This window comes from Garra rufa, chromosome 21 (genome assembly GCF_049309525.1).
Source record: "Garra rufa chromosome 21, GarRuf1.0, whole genome shotgun sequence".
In the NCBI taxonomy this organism is placed as follows: domain Eukaryota; kingdom Metazoa; phylum Chordata; class Actinopteri; order Cypriniformes; family Cyprinidae; genus Garra; species Garra rufa.
In genome coordinates this window covers 40,144,974-40,164,389 of record NC_133381.1, presented here as the reverse complement: position 1 = coordinate 40,164,389, position 19,416 = coordinate 40,144,974, and the positions used below count along the sequence as shown (strand labels likewise).

Below are 19,416 nucleotides of genomic sequence, written 5' to 3'. Positions count from 1 at the left end.
TGTCTACTTTTAAGGTTTCAAATAAGTTTTTGGAGAATAAAATGTCAAAATTTGGTTGAAATAATGTTACATTGTCATTCAGTGCAACACAAAATGTATGTAAAAATTTTAACAACATGCTTATTCTGACTTGTGCATATTAAAACATATAAAAGAATAGTGGAGCATAAAATGTTACTGTTTTAAATGGGTAAAAAATTCTTACTGACAAATGGGCAAAACCTAGGATAGTGGCAAATTTTAAAAATGTAGAATTACAACTAATTAGTATTTGGGGTGAAAGTAATTTGCCTTTTAATATGTCATAAATAGATTTTTGTTGTAAATATGCCTGACAAGATTGTTACACTGAATGACATTTAAGTGGCTGTCTTCTGTAAATTAGGGGAAAATGTATGATATTTATTTTTTGCTTAGAAAATCAAAAACAAAAATACAATTAAATTAAACTGAAAACCTTTGACTATTTTGGGGGGGAAAAAACAACAATTTAAAGCAGTATTACAATTTAAACCCTTTTTCGATTTGTTTTACATTTTTAAAAATACCTGCATGTACTTACATCTGTAAGTCACTTACATCATTTTAATAGTAGCAGATGTGTTTTGGAATATAATATGAACACAGTAAGTGCTTATTTTTTTTACTTAAGCACATAGTAGGTTAGGCTACCTAATATAAAGTAGGACCAACAAAACAAAACAAACATTAATATTAATGTGCCACTTTTTATGTACCTTTCCGTCCTTGTGTCACAGGCTTTGCATACAGGTCTGCCACACTCAAGCATGTATCCGAAGGCATTGACAGAGGTCGTTGTTTACCTGTGTGTACCATTTAAATAAAACAGACAATTACAGTCACAATCAATGTAAACACAAGAGGACAAGGAAATGTTTTTTTCTTAATTAATTAAGCTACGCTGCAAAGCTGAAAATAAAAAATGGAACTTTTAAAACTACAATTTTTCTGAACCTTGTGATGAAGATCTTCCTCTTGGACGCATTTGTACGTTGACCTCAACTGGTTGAACAGTCAGTTTGTCATAGTCCGCAACGGTGAAGCGCCGGTGGCTCTCCAGGTCCAGGAAGGAGTTCGGGGACTCTGAGCCTTTAGGTCTAACATTAAGGCTTGTGTATGAGCTGTTCCGGACTTCCCTGTAACAGAAGACAAAAGCTTATTAAATCAGAAGGAATAATTCAAAACTAAAGGATCGTGCTTACAGGAACGATTCATCCAGATGAAAATCTTGTTTTTAAGAAACAAATCAATCACTAAACCATCGCTTCTGGCCAAAATACTAGTCCATAATTTATAATAATGCTTCATCTTGTGAAAAAGTCCATCTCCTCTTGTTTCTCACATCAAAATCCAGCCACATGTTTGTTTAAAACAGTTTTGGACTGTTTTCACATCAAATGGTGCTTGATCTGCACAGATTTTTTTCACAAATTTTTTACTTTAAGACAGCTTAATCATGGATTTGTTTCTTAGGGCTGCCGTAATTCGTCGATTCTAATCGACTATTCGATTTTTAAAATTCGTTTACACTTTTTGATGTCCACATATTCATTAAATTACTGTGGCTATAGTATTTCTGTGGTAAAGATATGGCCAAATATTGAAGATTAAGTGGACATTTGACTTAAATGTTGTTTAGTCAATATTAAACAAGGATTAGATTGCGCAGTGAAGTGTAAAAACAGTCGTCAGGCCGTTGGTTCCCTCTGCAGGCCTTTGTTGTAATGCGTAATGTACGTAAGCTCAAAAGTTTATAATACAATATGTATTTTAACATGTCGTGCAATAAAACCATATGGTGTCTTGCTTAACTAATTATTATTGTCTCATTGCTATTATACATGCATTTTTAAGTCATTTTAAAGGCTATTTTTCACGTACCACAAAAAAAAGGTAACACTTTACAATAAGGTTCATTAGTTAAACATTAGTTAATGTATTAACTAACATGAACTAACCATGAGCAATACATTTGTTAATGTATTTACTAATCTTTATTAACGTTAGTTAACGAAAATACAGTTGTTCATTGTTTGTTCATGTTAATTCACACTGCATTAACTAATGTTAAGAAGATTTCAGTAATGTATTAGTAAATGTTGAAATTAACATTAACAAAGATTAATAAATGCTGTACAAGTGCTGTTCATTATTAGTTCATGTTAACTAATGTTAACTAAAGAACCTTATTGTAAAGTGTTACCAAAAAAAATATTAATAAAAAATAAATTTTTTAATGGTTAATTATTTTTTTTATTAAAAGCCTGTCTGATTATTTGAGTTTTACAGTTTTATTTTCACCAAATTCTTTTCCATTACATTTCTGGATTCCATTTTAATGGTTTCATTAAATTGTAATAATTAAACGCATCTCCAATTAATTTATTTTATTAAAAATAAAACGTTCTTAAGTAAAATTATAGATTTTTTGTTGTTGTTGGAAATTAGACGTTTAGATTAATCGATAAATTAGCTGATAGATTAATAGATATAAAACAGTCGTTAGTGGTAGCCCTGTTGTTTCATAAAAACACACATGGAAGTGATGGCGTCACCATTGTACTTTAATAAGTCCCCATGAACAGAATATTTATGAAAATCAAAATGCTGTTATATTTACAAGGTATTTTACTAGTACATGTTGCAAGAGAGCGTTCGCAGAGGTTTTCTTTGTGAAAATAGAAGCAATCCAGTCTCACCTTGGTGTGTAAGGCACTGCTGGAGGTGGAGGGATGTACAGGTCCATTATAGCTGGCTTGTCCTTCCTACTGGAAAGGTTTGCAGAATTGTCTGACTGACTCTTACTAGGAGATGTGGAGCTCTGTAGAACATAAGAAAACCCATTAGTACTTTATTCTAGGGACGCACTGATATGAAAATTCTTCCCTGGTATTTTGCCAATTTGTTCACCATTGCATAAATTAAATGGCCAAAATGTGCTTTTTACAGTTTTGTCTTGCTTTTCAAAAAAAAAAAAAAAAAGCTATTACAAAACAACAATTTAAAAATATTTACTTAACACTGAACTATTTTAAGTTAAATTGTGCTTTGTTGGTATGCTATAATGTCTACTAGAATGTAAAAAAATACATTCTAGTAGACATTATAGCCTACCAACAAAGCACAATTTAACCTTAAATTAATAAGTTAGTAAAATAATATTCTTTGGCCAATTTTAAGACCCCCTTCTTGAATCAGGCATGTGGTTTTAATGTACAAATAAAAACAGCCTTGCTGAGCAAAGGAGAATGTTATGTAATGAATCAATTTTAGACATTTGTTAGACTCAAAATGTCACTGAATTCATCATGTGAACGTTTGATATAGAGCACATGAGATTTAGACCTTGTACACTCAAGTAGAAATGGGGATTGGTACCATTCAGTTCTTATGAATGCAATTACGCAAGTGTTTCCAAAGAAAAAAAATCAGCTCTCTGTGGAAATACTTTCGAGGAACATTAGTGTCTAAACAATAGGTGATTCAGTTGAGTTCTATAATCATCTGGCAGTTGATGACGGTTATGATTGACACACCTGAGGCACGGGTGGTTTCCAGCGCATGTTTTTGAGAGGTGCCGGGGTAAATCCTGAGGTTCCTGTGGGCCTTTTCTTCAAAAGAAGCACCACACTTTTAGGGTCCTCTCTCAGCTTGGCCACCAGGTTCTTCAGCTGCCAACCCACCTGGAGCAAACAAGCACAAGCCCTTAAGTACTACCCAAAAGCATTCTGTTTATACAGATTATGCTCCCACAGTGAATGCAGTTCCAAACTAAAAATCTAAGGCAGCACAGCATGAATTCTTTTCAAATATGCCAAATCCAGAATGCACAGTGGAGAAATTCATCCAAAATAGCAGATGGAATGGAGAGCAATTGCAAAACACATATTTCAATAAATACCAAAATGCATACATGTAAAAAATTGTTTAGTTCAATTGAAAGCGTAACTAATGTACCACTGTACATTACAAAGAACTTGTGTGCAGAAACACTTACCACTGTCTGCTGGTTAACCTGGATGACTTCATCTCCAGCGTGGATCTTGTGTGTCATATCTGCTGGGGACTAGAGGAGAAACTCTATGAGTATTTGTTTTCTTGAAAGATTTTTGTTTCTGTCAATATCATTTGAAAATGTTGCCCCCAAATCCGATTTTCAGCAGGTCTGCTATTTAAGGGCTGCACAACCTGTTTTGGCCGATTCTCAAACAAATGACTTTTGTTGTGTGTGTGTTTTGTTTTTGCATTTTTAAAAATTAGAACTTCATTGGAATAGTATAAAATTTGGTGGCTTGTGTTAAAGAGCCACACTTGTGTTATTTGCAGTCCAAAATGACCGCTAAAGCAAAGGAATAGGATTTAGGCAAAAAGTCCTCCCTCACTAAACTAATAAATAATGCTTAAAGAAAAATGGGTAAAATTGACTTTATAACTAATAAATCAAATATTCTAGTTTTCTAAAAAAAAAAATTAATTTTATGTTCCTGTCCTTCCTTGCTTCAAAGTCATATACCAAATAGTACTGAACAGTGGTGCATTCAAACCTCATCAGTAATACGGAAAAAAAAAAAAAAAGTTTTCAAATTTGATTAACAAGACTGAAATTATGTTTTATCACCATTTTCAGCAGGCCTGCTATTCAGAGGCTGCGCGCAAAAACAAATGTACAGCACAACCTGTGTAGTCCAATTCACAAACAAATGTTTTTTGTTTTTGCATTTTAAAGGTCACAACTTCATTAGAATGATATGAAATTTGGTGGCTTGTGTTAAAAAGCCACACTTGTGTTATTTACAGTCCAAAATGATAGCCATAGCAAAGGAATGGGATATAGGCAAAAATATGAAAATACAAATGTTGCCCCCAAATCCCTCACTAAATATATAAATAATGCTTAAGGAAAAATGGGTAAAATTGACTTTATAACTAATAAATCAAATGTATTAATTAAACTACATTTATAATGCCAGGAACATTTGTTTAGTACATGTCTTCTAAAATCTATGCAGACGATATGATATACATACTATACAAATGAATTTAAGTTTATGTTCCTGTCCTTCCTAGCTTTAAAGTCATATACAGAATAGTATAGAACAGTGGTGCATTCAAAACTCATCAGAAATATGAAAACATGTAAGTTTTCAAATTCGATTAACAAAACTGAAATTACGTGTTAGCAATGGCTGCATGCAAAAACAAATGCACAGCACAACCTGTTTAGTCCAATTCACAAACAAATGTTTTTTGTTTTTGCATTTTAAAGGTCAGAACTTCATTAGAATGATATGAAATTTGGTGGCATGTGTTAAAAAGCCACACTTGTGTTATTTGCAGTCCAAAATGACAGCCATAGTAAAGGAGTAGGATATAGGCAAAAATATGAAAATACAGGTAATTGTTTGCGTGTACCATCTACAGATCAGTCATGATGCAAAAAAATAAAAATAAAAAACAGAAAAAAAAGCACAGCAGTAAAGATTTTAAACTCTAAAACATCAATGAACTGGTGTGACTAACAGAGAGCAACATTTTGAGAATTTGTGAAATAATTTGTCTGAAAAATTGTTCTTAGTAACTAGGGAACATACAGCCTTGTATACACTTATATATAGGGCTAAACAGGCATCCATTACTATTTATATAGAAATAAATGGTCCATAATTTAGATATGAATATTGTTTAACAACATGAATTCCCTTCAAATAACCATATATACTACCAGTCAAAAGTTTGGACACATTTCCCCATTCTCTTTGATGGAGAAGTGTATATATATATAAACTGCTATTAAAATAAAATACAGTACATTCATTTCATTCAAATAAAATTATTATACAAATTACTTTTGACCACGAACAACACAGATGTGACTACCAAATAACGAATACCAGACAGTTAATGAATTGTTCAAAAAGACTCATGAACTGAGGAGTTTCCAGTGTGAATCAACCTGAAACATCTTTCTGATGAATCTTTCACTAAATGAACTGTCAGAGTTCAGGCTACTGAATCAACATAACTCACTTAACTACAAGCATCACTATTTCAAAATAGCCATGACGCTTATCCCTGCCATCAAAAAAGTAAAAACAACTCTCCACATACCTCATAGTCATGCCTTTGGTGTATCTTGAGATTCTTTCGAAGCATATGTTACTTGCTATTAAATTCATATTCAACGAACTGTCATTAAAAATTTGGACAGAACAGCTATTATTAAGCACAGCCTTGTGCTGATGGTTGAATCACAGCCTGTGATATAGCTTAAATATTCATCAGTATTTTTTTCTTTATTAAAAAATAAACAATAAAATGACAAGCAAAGGTGATAAACAAACTGCAATTAATCATCAACTGGCGGACGGGTGGATGAATCACCACTTGACTCGTGAGAATGTAGAGAAGTTTTGTGTAATTTTGACATCGTCTAGACTATCTATTGTTTAAAACTGACTAATGACATATTAATGAATCTGTTCAAAGCCCCTGGGAATATTAACCCTTCCGCTCTGCTTGACAGAGTATGATTGTATTAGCATGCTAAAACTCTTTATAAACAAGTCTAAACGGGTCACAAAACGTCAGGCCCACCTAACAAGGAACATTCTCTCAATGTTCTAGCAAGTTCTTTAAAAGTTATAATCAAATGCTAATAGAATGTCTATTAACAACAGAATGGTCTTTAACAATTTTTTAAAACATAACAGAAAAGGTGACACCAAATCTGTCACTGATTAAGCAATTTCATACAAGCAAGAATGCTGCATCATTTTTATGCTATTTAATACAGTATTACCTCAGAATGCAGTCTAAATATAAAGAATGAGCAAACTGGACATCATAACCCTTACAAACACTGTTCAGTCTGTAAACTAAGAGAAGTCCCATTTACTTTCAATTAGTTTGTTCACTTAGACTGAACATGGCATGAACACAGAGGCTAAATTTATCTCAGCCATTGGCATTAAAAAGCACAATGTGATGAATCAAAGGCTTTCGTCATTGCAGATCTTACTCACATGTTCAGTGGTGCCAGTGATGACATGAAGCCCATCGTAGGTGGATTTGATGTACATGCCCTGAGTAACAGGAAGGCAGAGAGAAAAATCATGAAAACAACAGAAAAGGAGAGTGAGCACTCAATACAGTTGGCTGACGAGGAACCTGCAGCCATACAAAGGAAATGTCTGATTCATTTGATATGGGTTGATTTTGTTTTCAGACAGTAGCTGGTTTAACGTAGAAGGTCCACCAGGAGCACCATCTTATTTAACACTGGTAGACCATCTTGGACCAGCTAAAAATCTGCTATCAAGATCCAAAAACCAGCTTAAATACTTTGCAAAATGTATTCTGCCCAAGAATGTACATTCTGTCATCATTTACTCATCCTCATGTCATTCCACACCCTTATAACCTTTTTCATTTCATGGTAGACAAAATGAGTTTTCCTTTCAAAGGATACGTTTTGAAGATTTTTTAAGCAATTACAAATAATGAGGACTGGAGCATACATGGAAATACTAATTTGATTGCTCCATCAAGTATATAAGGCATAAAATTGACAAAAATTCCCAACCTCTAGTAAATTTATTTAAAATGGACCTTTTGTGTTGCATGGAAGAATATAAAATAGGGTTTAAATGGCATAAGTGTAAATAAATAAAGAGAATTTTCATTTTTTAGATTCTTTTCCAATGGAAAAGTCCAATATGAATATTAAGACCAATGTTAACTAGATAAAAAAAGTTTGCCAAGACAAACTTTAAGTTGGCTTGAAAAAGCCTGATCGGAAAGTGTGAAAAAGTTTAAAGGTTTTTAAAAATTTTAAAAAGTTTTAGAAATTGTAGAAATTATGGTTTTCAGTCCAAAAAACATTGAAGTTTAAAGTACTTTTAAAGCTTGACAAAGTCACTTAAGTAGCCCTAATAAAGATTAATCTAAATGTATTTATACAAACATGTCTGCTTGAAAGAATGAGGAATGTTGTAAACAGGTTGTTATGAAGAATGCATAATTAGCCTAGACTCTTAAAAGTTAAGGTGCTTCACAATGCCATAGAAGAACTTTTTTGTCTAAATGGTTCCATAAAGAACCTTAAACATCTGAAGAACATTTCTGAATAGTTCTTCTATGGCATCGCTTGAAGAACCTTTTAAAGCACCTTTTTTTGTGTATATAACATTGGTATTTTGTTAAAAAGAAGACTATGTTCTTGCTTCTTTATGAGAAGTGGTTTCATTTAATATTAATATAAAGGCATGTTGCATAGCACAGCAGTTAAGTCTATCATGATAAAATCCTAGTATCAAACCTATACAATGAGTTTGGTCATTTTAGAGAAATGCTTAATAAATGCATTACGCTGTAACTAAACCCATTAGATTTTAGCCGACTACATCTACTGTAGATGTAGTTGACTAAAACTAGACTAAAACTAAAACACATTCAGATGACTACAATATGGCTACTAAATGCACTAAATGGCTCAACTAAATGGCATTTTAGTCAAAAGACTATGACTAAATCAAAATTTGCTGTTATAAATTATAAATAATAATTCTCACCAGTCCTTCTCCTGGTTTGATGTTGGTCAGCTGAACTTCCTCCAGACATGCTGACTGGCTCATGAGAGGGTCAGAGGTGGTTCTCACAGTTTGGTCACAAATACTGTTCAATACCTTGGACTGCAATTAAGAAAAAACAGAGGGTTTAGAAAAATAGTGTTTGACAAATAGGCTGCATCTTCAAATTTTGGCACCTGAGATGTTCTTTGTGCACTTCAAAATGCCTATGGTTAACATTTTGTTTGGATAGTCTACTCTATTTTTATCCATTTTAATGGTTCCCCAACAGACATTCTACTGACTTCTGCAACTAAATCTACCTCTTACCCTATAAGTCTACTTATAATTAGTGGACTATCTTAATGTATACATCTAAGGGTTGATCTCCATATTTGCCCCATGGCATAGTATCAGGTGAAGGGAGAAGATTACAGCAGTCAAGTCCCAAGGGGAAGGAGTTGAGATAAGAGCAATTATCAGATTTTTTAGTTATGAACCATTTTTGAAAACTATGGGAACTCCCTTCCTCCTCCAAAACCTAATCCATTTCACTCCCAAACCACCCAATTACAGTCTGTCATTATTAAAAGCAGTGGTGTACATTTCTGCTCATGCAAGCTTGTTCCAAGCATCCCACCAATAGACAAGCAATACTGTGGACAAATCTAAATAAAACACTTGATCAAAGGTGGTTTTCGAGAGTCTACACTCTTAAAAACAAAGGTGCTTAGAAGAACCTTTTTTGTCTAAATGGTTCCATAAAGAACCGCAAACATCTGAAGAACATTTCTGTTTCACAAAAGGTTCTTTGTGGCAAAAGAAAGAAGGTTCTTCAGATTATAAAAAGGTAAGAGATGGTTCTTTAAATAACCTTTGACTGAATGGTTCTTTCTAGAACCAAAAATGGTTCTTCTATGGCATCACTTGAGGAACCTTTTAAAGCACCTTTATTTTTAAGAGTGTAGTCGATTAACGTGTTGATTGTACCAGTAATGTAAGCACTTATTTTAATCTGCTCTAATGCTTTAATTTGGACTTGGAAAATAGATTCATTAGGTTTACTTAAAAATTCCACAATAATCCACAGAAGCCAAGCACATACGCAAAGTCCAACAAACCATGGAGCTTGCATAAACAAACTGAATGCTATCTAAGGTTTGATTTAATTTTCCGCTCAGTGCACAAGAACAGGAGTGTAAACAAAACCAACAGTGACATTCTGGATGAAACACTGGAGCGAACAGCAAGCCCCCATGGTTTATTTTGATTTATGAATGAGTAACTGCTAGAATTGTTTCAACATTAAACCTAGGTTGTAAACTGAAAAATTGAATGAAGTTTAGCCAGGTGTTACAAGTCATCTACATTTGTCTTGTATTGCAAACAGACCACTTACACTATAAACTTCTTATGAATAGACTGCCTTTATTTGTGTCATGGTTGCTTTACAGTGAAGGAATAAGTAATAGGACCCAACCCATTCATGCTTTGTGTTTGTGATTTTGTCACCCATTATGTCTGCATGTGCTTGCATGTAAATTCCAAACTTCCTTCACCCCGCCTAATGCCCAATATTATGCATGCATGACTGCATATGCTCACATATCACACGTTTTATTTCCAGTGCTAGACTAATAAAATTCTGTCACTGATTTCAAAATACATTATAAAAATTATAGACAGTAATGTAAAACAATTACAGTTTCTAATTACTTTTAGATTACCTTTGGCCTAAATTGTTTATCATATAGATTTGAGTAGGACAAAATGCTTGTTGCATTTTGATATAAAGGGAAAAAAAGCATTCTATTCTTCATCATCAAGTAAGGGCATTAATATCAGAACATCTACTTTTTAAATCCATTTTGTAGATGGATGTAAGAAATATTATTTTGTAAAAATAATAATTATAGCTGCAAGCAGCAATTACGAGGCCAAGCACTAGGCAAGGGAAGCATCAGAACAAATGCAGCAATGAATAATTGAAGCCATTTTAAAGTGATTTTACTCAAAATGGGTGAAAAATCATAAAAACGACCACTAGTAATACGATTTAATTGATTAGCACTTTTGAAAATGTTTCGAGTACTTTCAGGTCATGGTCTTGATGGTGCATACAAAGTTTTGTAATAGTACACCAATGCATTGGTAAAAAGTTTGCACGCTATTCGAGAATGGTTTGACTAATCAACTTGAATTCCATAACTTTTTGCCTCCATGGTCTGAAGATGTTCTGAGCCAATTTTGATGAAAATCCGTCAAACCGTCTAGGACAAGTTCGAAAAAGTAGGTTTTATGAACTAATGATTTTATCCCACATTATTAAGTCCTGACTGGCAACTTAGGTTGTTTCTGACAATTATAGTCTTAGGCAAGATCCCTGTTGACTCTGGTTCCAGTTTACTCTCTATAGAGACTTTTGGTTGACCTTTATTCCAATCACTCGTTTATGAAAAATAAACATCTAAAATTTGTAATGGTTTTATTATATTAGATAATATATTTATTTTTCCATAAATTTTTGTCTCGATGGTCTGAAGATGATCTGAGCCAATTTTGATGAAAATCCGACAAACCGTCTAGGACGATTTCCAAAAATAGGTTTTACAAACTATTAAACATAGAAAAAAAAAACCCGAAACCTTGCGATTTTTAGGACTTTTTCCAAAAATTGGACTTGGCATGACCCAAGGATTCAGAGAAAAACAAGAATTTTGAAGAATTCTGTGCCTTATGGTTTAAAAGTTATTAGCATAAACATAACTGAAACTTTCGACATATGGTGGTGCTAGAGAGTTTGAGTTAGAGACTCTAAAATTGCTATGGTTAATGTTCACACTGTCCTCTATCAGTGTGCCACATTTCACAACTTTCCCACAAGCGGTTCTATAGGATGCCATGGACTCAAGAGCGGAAGAAACGGAAGAAAAATAACGCCAATGCCATCGCACCTTCTGTGTTTGACCTCTAATAATATTACATAAAGTTACAAACTACTCACATTACCCTCATTTACACATCTAAGTGAAAGAAAGAAATACATTTGAGTAAAAAAGTAATACTGAAAATGCAAAATACTTACAACATCCAAAATCTTCTCTTCCATGTCAAAGACAGTGCAGTCCTGTACAAGAAAGAAAGAAAAAGTGCAGAGCATTGAAAGCGCTGTGAATAATAAAAAGAAAAAGTTCAGATTTAGGAATGTTGTACAATTACAGAGCTTGACACAACAACACTGAATGTCCTCCAGCCTCAAATAAACAGCTTTCAGCCTTGAATTACATCTCCATGTCCAGTCCAAGACAAGATAATTACACAATACATCGTGGGAGTACACCAAAGTGAGGAAGAGGAGGACAATGAAACTCAACATCTGGTGTATTACGTGTAAAAAGGCAAGAAGGCTTCAATAAAGACATTTTAATATCTAACCTAATCACACCTGTCCTGATCTAAAGACGTTTATTGTTTTTAAATGTTCAAAGGTTGTTGGACATTTTGCTTTGCTGTTGCTTTGAAGAAACAATGGTAATCAACATCATGATTTTTGAGGTTTGTGTCATCATATTTTGATTTGATTCAAGAATAAAAGGCTTAAATTTCAAAGTTACTTAGACTTAAATTCAGTCCATTACAATAGTTCATATCTGCAATACATTTCTATTCTTATTTCAGAGCTCCACGTGTGACTGGAAATCAGTAGGAAATATCAGAAGCAGTCGTTTTAATCACATTGGTCATGCTGCATTCTTGTTCTCCAGTAAGAGGCTATGCAATCTAATGATTTTATCCCACATTATTAAGTCCTGACTGGGCTGGAAACACAGGCCGTTTCTGACAATTTTAGTCTTAGGCAAGATCCCTATTGACTCTGGTTATAGTTTACTCTCTATAGAGACTCTGGGTTAACCTTTATTCCAATCATTCGCTTATGAAAAATAAACATCTAAAATTTGTAATGGTTTTATTGTATTATATAATATATTTAAGTGAGTGTTTTTTTTTAAAAGCTCACATTAGCCAAAGTCTATGTAACGTTGTTTACTTTCGCTGCGTTCTCTGAATTAAATTGATAAATTGCCAAAGGAAATTTTCGATTTGGTAAACCATGCCCTTTAACAAAATAAAGATGACATTCCCAGTATATTTTAAACTGTTTATAGTATAATTATTTCAACATGCTTCATTAAACTGTAGCTTAGTGCAGTGGGGGGAAATTCAAGGTTTGAAAGAATTAAGTAATTTCAAAATGTCAAAACTGAGAAGGCCACATAGCATATCCCTATTTTTCCATTAGACCAGCCAATCAAGCAGTCACAAGTAACACTGTAAACACTCGATGTCTCCCCAAGTCATTTGTTTTGAGACTTTAGTGAGTATACCATGTAGGTATACTAACAGACAGTCAAGAAGCCACAAAGTCACTCAAAAATTCTACAGAAATGGAATATTCTGTAGAATTTCTTGAGTGACTTCCCAAACAAGAATCTATTAGGGCTGTCAAAATGTTAAAGGTCTCTCAAATTCTCAAAATAAATCTTGAACCACTGTCTGAACAATATGGAAGCCTGTTAAAAAAAAGGTTATTGCGCAATTCTGACTTTTTTTTCTGAATTCTGAGTTTGCGTTTTTGACTTTTTGTCTCAGAATTATGATATATAAATGTGCAATTCTAAGAAATAAAGTCAATTGCATGATATATACTCACAATTGCGATTTATAAAATCAGAATTGCATGATATAAACTCACAATTGCAGGTTATAAAGTCAGAATTCTAAAATATAAATTTGATAAAATTATAAATTTAAAAATATAAAATTAAGTCAGAATTGCATGATATAAACTCGCAATTGCAAATTAAGTCAGAATTGTGAGATTTCTCCTCAGAACTAGACTTTATAACTAAAAAAAAATAGCAAATTTATAACTCGCAATTCTGACTTTATTTCTTGCAATTGTGAGTTTATAACTTGCAATTGTGCATTTATATCTCACAGTTCTGAGAAAAAAAGTCAGAATTGTGAGATAAAAACCAATTACCTTTTTTTTTTAGTGGCGGAAATGGGCTCGCATAAAAAACACCAAAACGAGTTCTCACATTACTCACATTATCCTCAAAATGTTAAAGGTCTCTCAAATTCTCAAAAAAAATCTTGAACCACTGTCTGAAAACTAAGGAAGTCCATTTCTGCCACTGAATAAAAATGTAAAAAAGGTTATTGTGACTTATCTCACAACTTATCTCACTTTTTTGCATGATATAAACTCATAATTGTGAGTTATAAAGGCAGAAATGTATAACATAAACTTGCAATTGAGAGTTATTAAGTCAGAATTGTGAAATATAAACTCGCAATTCTGTGAACATCATTTTTGACCATGTTTTTTTAACTGGACTTCATAACTCTCAATTGCGAGGAAAAAAAATTGCAAAAATTATAACTCACAATTCTGATATTATTTCTCGCAATTGTGAGTTTATAATTCACAATTGCATATATCTCACACGTCTGAGACAAAAATTCAGAATTGCACATTTTTATGACACAATTCTGGGAAAAAATTCAGAATTGCATTATGTAAACCCGCAACTGTGAGTAAAAAAAAAACAAAACTCAAAATTGTGAGATACAAATTCGCAATTGCGAGAAAAAAGTCAGAATTCTGACTTTATTTCTCTCAATTGTGAGTTTATATCCCACAATTCTGACTTTATATCTAGCAATTCTGACTTTATAACTAGCAATCGTGCATTTATAATTACAGTCCTGAGAAAAAAAGTCAGAACTGCCAGATGTAAACTCGCAATTGTGAGAAAAAAAAGTCAGATTTGTGAGATAAAAAGTTGCAATTACCTTTTTTATTTTTTATTTAGCGGCATAAACGGGCTTCCACAGAAAACAGCAAAACCAGTTCTCAAAAGAAATTCGATGCCACTGAGCCTCTTTAAATACTAGCCAAAAATTTGACAGAAAGAGAGTATATTCCTATCAAACCAACATCCTAACACTATCTTGAAGAATCTCTGATTATGGAAGCTATGAAATCATTTAACCACAAGCAAGGAAGGCCAACTTTAAGAGAGCATCCTGGCTTGTTTAATGAAACTGTAAACTCAGAACCTGTAATTGATGTGTTGGGGGATCTGCTTAATACCGTCTGAAGTAAACCCCCCAAAGCAAACACTGCAAGACAGCATATGGTTAAATAACTAGCTTCAGGTTTGGACTGAATCCAGGTTTCCAGTGCATAAGAGCTTTAACATGGAAAAATGAACAGCATGTCTATACTATTTAAAGGAGCGGTCACTGTGCTGACCTGTTGTACTGTAGTGGTCAGTTCCAGACACAACTGAATGATTTTGTTCTTGGTGGTGGTGAAATCACTGATCCCCGTCAATGGAGTTCTGCAGACAGAGAAAACGAAGATTGAAAGACCTCACAACATTGTATAAAAGATGAATAGATGAATACCAGGACAGGACAACAAACTCCTTGTGAAGGGTTTACTGATGTGGCCTTACAATAGCTAAGAACTTTACCATTTTTTTCATCACCGTTTGTCTGGAGTTTCTGAGTCTGTGGTCATAAAAACTGCAGCTGGAATTAAACATGTTACCATGTCAACTCCCAATGAAACCATTAAACGCAGTCAGTTTCCATTTCTTTTTTTCCCAGACAGATCAGAACAATCATACTGTAACTTGAGAAGATATCACTGAATTTCTATGTGGTTAAAGCTTAATAATAATAGTAGTAACAGAAGCTTAGACTTTAAAGGAATGTTCTGAGTTCAAAGTCAACATAATTTGTGTCATAATATCCACATAAAACTGCGGTTACAGTAAAGCGCTTGAAAATCAAAGTGAACATGGCTTTATACGTCAAGGGTGTAAAAGCATAAACGTATTCACTCCAAGCATATTTCCTGTGTTGTTGTTTTTTTTGTATGTTCTTCATAACATAAAATGTCAAACCAAAATCCTTTAATGAAAAGACTCAACAGCCACAATTTTAATTTATCTTGTTTAAATATATTTACATTTACATCGCATTTATCCAAACCGGGTTACAAAAGAGGACAATAGAAGCGATCAAAATCAACAAAAGAGCAATAACATTTAGTCTAATTTAGCCTAACACAATACACGTATCAAGTTTATTTATCATATAATAAATAAAAAGAAATAGAACGAAAAAGAAAAAAGCAAGCTAGCGTTAGAGGCCTAAAAATGGATAGAATACAACAAGAACAGAAAAGCTAGTGTTAGTTCGTTGTTGTTGTTTTTTTCTTTTTCAGAAAACAAGCAGTAGGTAATTTAATAGAGAACATTAACATTTAGACATTTAGGAGATAATTTTATCCAAAGTGACTTACAAAAGAGGACAATGGAAGCAATCAAAACAAAAGAGCAATAACATTTAGTCTCATCTAGCCTAACGCAGTACACATATAAAGTTGTTTTTTATTATATAATAAATAAAAAGAAATAGAATAAAAAGAAAAAAGCAAGCTAGTGTTAGAGGCCTAAAAGAATAGATATAATACAACAAAAACAGAGAAGCTAGTGTTAGTTTTTTTTTTTCAGAAAACAAGCAGTAAGTAAATAGAATAGAGAATAGAATTAGAATAGAGAGTGCTAGAGTTAAAAGGTTAAATAAAGAAGGAAGAGATGTGCTTTTAGACGATTCTTGAAGATGGCTAAGGACTCAGCTGTTCAATATTTACTGCCTCTGTTATACACTCTCCAGTCAACTCTATTGGAGCTGCGTAAGGAACATTTGTGTGGTTTGTGGAGTAGACGCCTGGCTGATTTTTCATATTTGTGAATTGATCGGCTATTAGAGTATGATTTACAAGAAACGTATTTCAGTCTTTCTACTTCTTCATCCCTTGTTTATTTCAGTGTTACTTTCCAATTATTTGCGAGTTTACTAGCAGTTTCCGAGTGTAAATTGTTCCAAAGTAAATACTACAACAAACTGAAACAAGCCTTACAAAAACCTCTCCTTCATGAGAAAGATGTGGTTAGCTGTGCACAGAGGGGTTAGGAAAGAAAGGCGGATTGTATCTGGTTTCAACTGTCTGGAAAAATCGAAGTGCTGCTCATGCAAGTCTAAGTTTGTACTTTGCAGTGAAATATATGTCTTTACAGAGGGTTAACATCAGTTTTAAGAGTAAAAACCCCTTACAAATCATCTGTGTGCAACATACCACATGCTATACGTCCCTATTACATAAATAAAGAAACAGAAATATGATGAATAGGGATGTTTGTACCTGTCCAGCCATGCCAGGAGGCTTTTAGCTGCTCCAATAAGTTCAACCACAGAGGACAGGAACTCATTTGGGAGCTTGCTAGACGTGTTGGTTTCATACGTAGGGCTCTTTCTTCGTTCGGATGTTGCTGTGTGAAGGCTGTTGGTCACAGCTCTCATTTTCAGCACCAGGTTCTTCAAGTTATCCTTCTCCACTCCATAATTCTGAGGAAGAAGTACAATTACATATTTATTCTTAATTATATATCACTGTAAAACCCCGGTTCCAACATCCCTTTAGTTGTGCTCCGCATGATCCTCTTGTTGGAAAGGTTCTGCACTTCCTCTAGTCATATTGATACATAATAACTACATTTTGACCAAACTGTTTAGCTCTATAAACAAGCACAGCAACATTTTTATTAAAACGATCACATTTATATCTTTTCCCCAAAATTGTGCAGCTATACCATGCATACGGTGTATTCTTAGCTCACTGGCAAGGCCTTTGTTTTACAGTTAAAAATGAAACAGAGGAGACTGAACAACAACAATTGGCTGTGTGAGGGACGTTAAGAGATAAACAAAACTCAGGATTCAAATGAGTACAATGACATTTTATCTGTCAATAATGATTCACATTCATCTTTACTAATACACTAACCATTCGTGTCAAAACTGAAGTATACTTTGGGCTTAAAAGCATAAGAATTCACTAGATTTTAGTGTATAGACATTTATAAAGGAGACTTAATAAACAAGTGTGTGTGTGAGGAAAGTTAAGAGATACACAAAACTCTAGTTTTAAATGAATAAAAAGAAATTTTTATGTCGTAACTTCTGGAGAGAAACAGCACAGACTATGGGCGAGATAAATTCACATTTAGCTTTACAAATATGATACCCTTTCGTGTCAAAACTGAAGTATACTTTGGGCTTAAAAGCATTAAAAAAATCACTAGATTCTAGCATATAGGAATGTATAAAGGAGACATAATAAACCTTGGTTAGGGTAGCACCATTATGTCAAGAATAAAAACAAGGCTGTGGGGGATAGAAGTGCAGTGTTTTCAATGGATTGTACTGTTGTTTAACATTACAGCACAGCAGCACAGGTTATCGATTATTCTGCTGACAAAACGTCTTTCTAAAGGGGTAAAAAATTACACTAAACAAAAAAACTCCATAAAACAGTTTGAAGGTTGTGAGTTGTAAATATTACATGATCTAAGACCTTTATACAGTGCCTGCCTTTGTAAAGACTTTAAGTCTGTCCCTCCCTTTAAATCTGTCCCTTACACAGTGTGTGTGTGTGTGTGTGTGTGTGTGTGTATCAGGTAGGATCATGCGACTAATCTTCTAAAAAACAGAAACCCAGAATTAAAAAACATTTCAGTAGTTTCAGTACTGTTTGTTTACAATGGCACATCGGGTGATGCCTTAAAGTTAAACTACACGGAGTCAAGCACTGTATGTGGCAGCGGTAGCCCTTGTTCATTGAATTTAAAAAAATAAAAATGTTCCTAATTGCAGTGCTCATGGAGTGAGATGCTGAAAAAAACACCAAGGTACAAAGCAAAAGTGTCTATCTGGTACACTGACCAACAACTGTTTATTTTTATACTTTAGTTTAAAAAGTTGATGATTCCCCTGACTGAGAGAACAATAAATACAATTTTTCATTGAGCTGATTATTGCATCAGCAGACTTTGCATGCCATTGATTTCCAACACTTGTTTGATTTATAAACACAACTTTACGCATGACTTGCCTCAGTACAGTTTGTTTGTAGTAGACAAATTCTATCCACCTCTGGCATGCAATGAATGAAGGCTTGTCCAGTAAACGCAGCAAGAAGCAAAGAGACTGTATTGCACACGGTGCAATTTTATCCACGCTTAGAAGTACCATCCTTAGTGTATCAAATTCAACACCCCTTGCTCAAGTGTTTGATGATGTAAAGCAATTGGACTGTTTAACATTTCACAGCCCTATTTAGACTCTAAAATAGTTTGGCAAAATGTGCACTGCTTGATTTAGCTGCTAAACCTGGCATCCCCTCTGCTCTACTTTTAATATCTTGGAAAGGAAGGACACTGAACTGCAGACTAGAGTGTTCCTCCTGGTCTGGCAAATCTCACTATTGTAAAAGTACTGCGTCTAAACCTAAACCCCCTTTTTTCCACTGAAAACAAAAAATCTACGTCTTTCTGCTATGGTATAAAAGGGATAGTTGATTAAGAAAAGTACATTCAAATTTGACAGATTTGATGTGAATAACACAAGAGGTAATTGGTTTTGCCCAGATTCAAATGTAAAACTGTAAAACAGTGAAATTAACTAAATGGGTTAGTTCTCCCAAAAATTAAAATTCTGTCATTAATTACTCACCCTCATGTTGTTCCAAACTCGTAAGACCTTCTTTGACAACATGAGGGTTAGTAATTAAGTTGCTGAAATGCTATTTAAACATAATTATTATTCTTTTTCTGAGACTAAAATTCCTGACTGCTGCTCCTTCTAGAGCTTTAACTCAACAAACTCCAAACTCAGCCCAGATCTTTAG

At 33.6% G+C, this 19,416-nt stretch overlaps 1 protein-coding gene across 3 annotated transcripts in view; it reads right to left on the bottom strand.

Annotated features, from left to right (window-relative positions):
- Nucleotides 1-19,416, bottom strand: part of LOC141295717 (connector enhancer of kinase suppressor of ras 3-like) — an 83,668-nt gene that overhangs the window by 20,850 nt on the left and 43,402 nt on the right. For all 3 annotated transcript variants that reach the window (XM_073826981.1, XM_073826982.1, XM_073826983.1), the window contains exons 3-12: nt 16,873-17,075; nt 14,911-14,998; nt 11,674-11,715; nt 8,592-8,711; nt 7,044-7,103; nt 4,019-4,087; nt 3,558-3,704; nt 2,721-2,842; nt 976-1,157; nt 738-824 (exon numbers count right to left, since the gene is read on the bottom strand). In XM_073826981.1, coding sequence (XP_073683082.1) covers nt 738-824; nt 976-1,157; nt 2,721-2,842; nt 3,558-3,704; nt 4,019-4,087; nt 7,044-7,103; nt 8,592-8,711; nt 11,674-11,715; nt 14,911-14,998; nt 16,873-17,075 — 1,120 coding nt within the window. The remainder of the gene's footprint in view (nt 1-737; nt 825-975; nt 1,158-2,720; nt 2,843-3,557; nt 3,705-4,018; nt 4,088-7,043; nt 7,104-8,591; nt 8,712-11,673; nt 11,716-14,910; nt 14,999-16,872; nt 17,076-19,416) is intronic.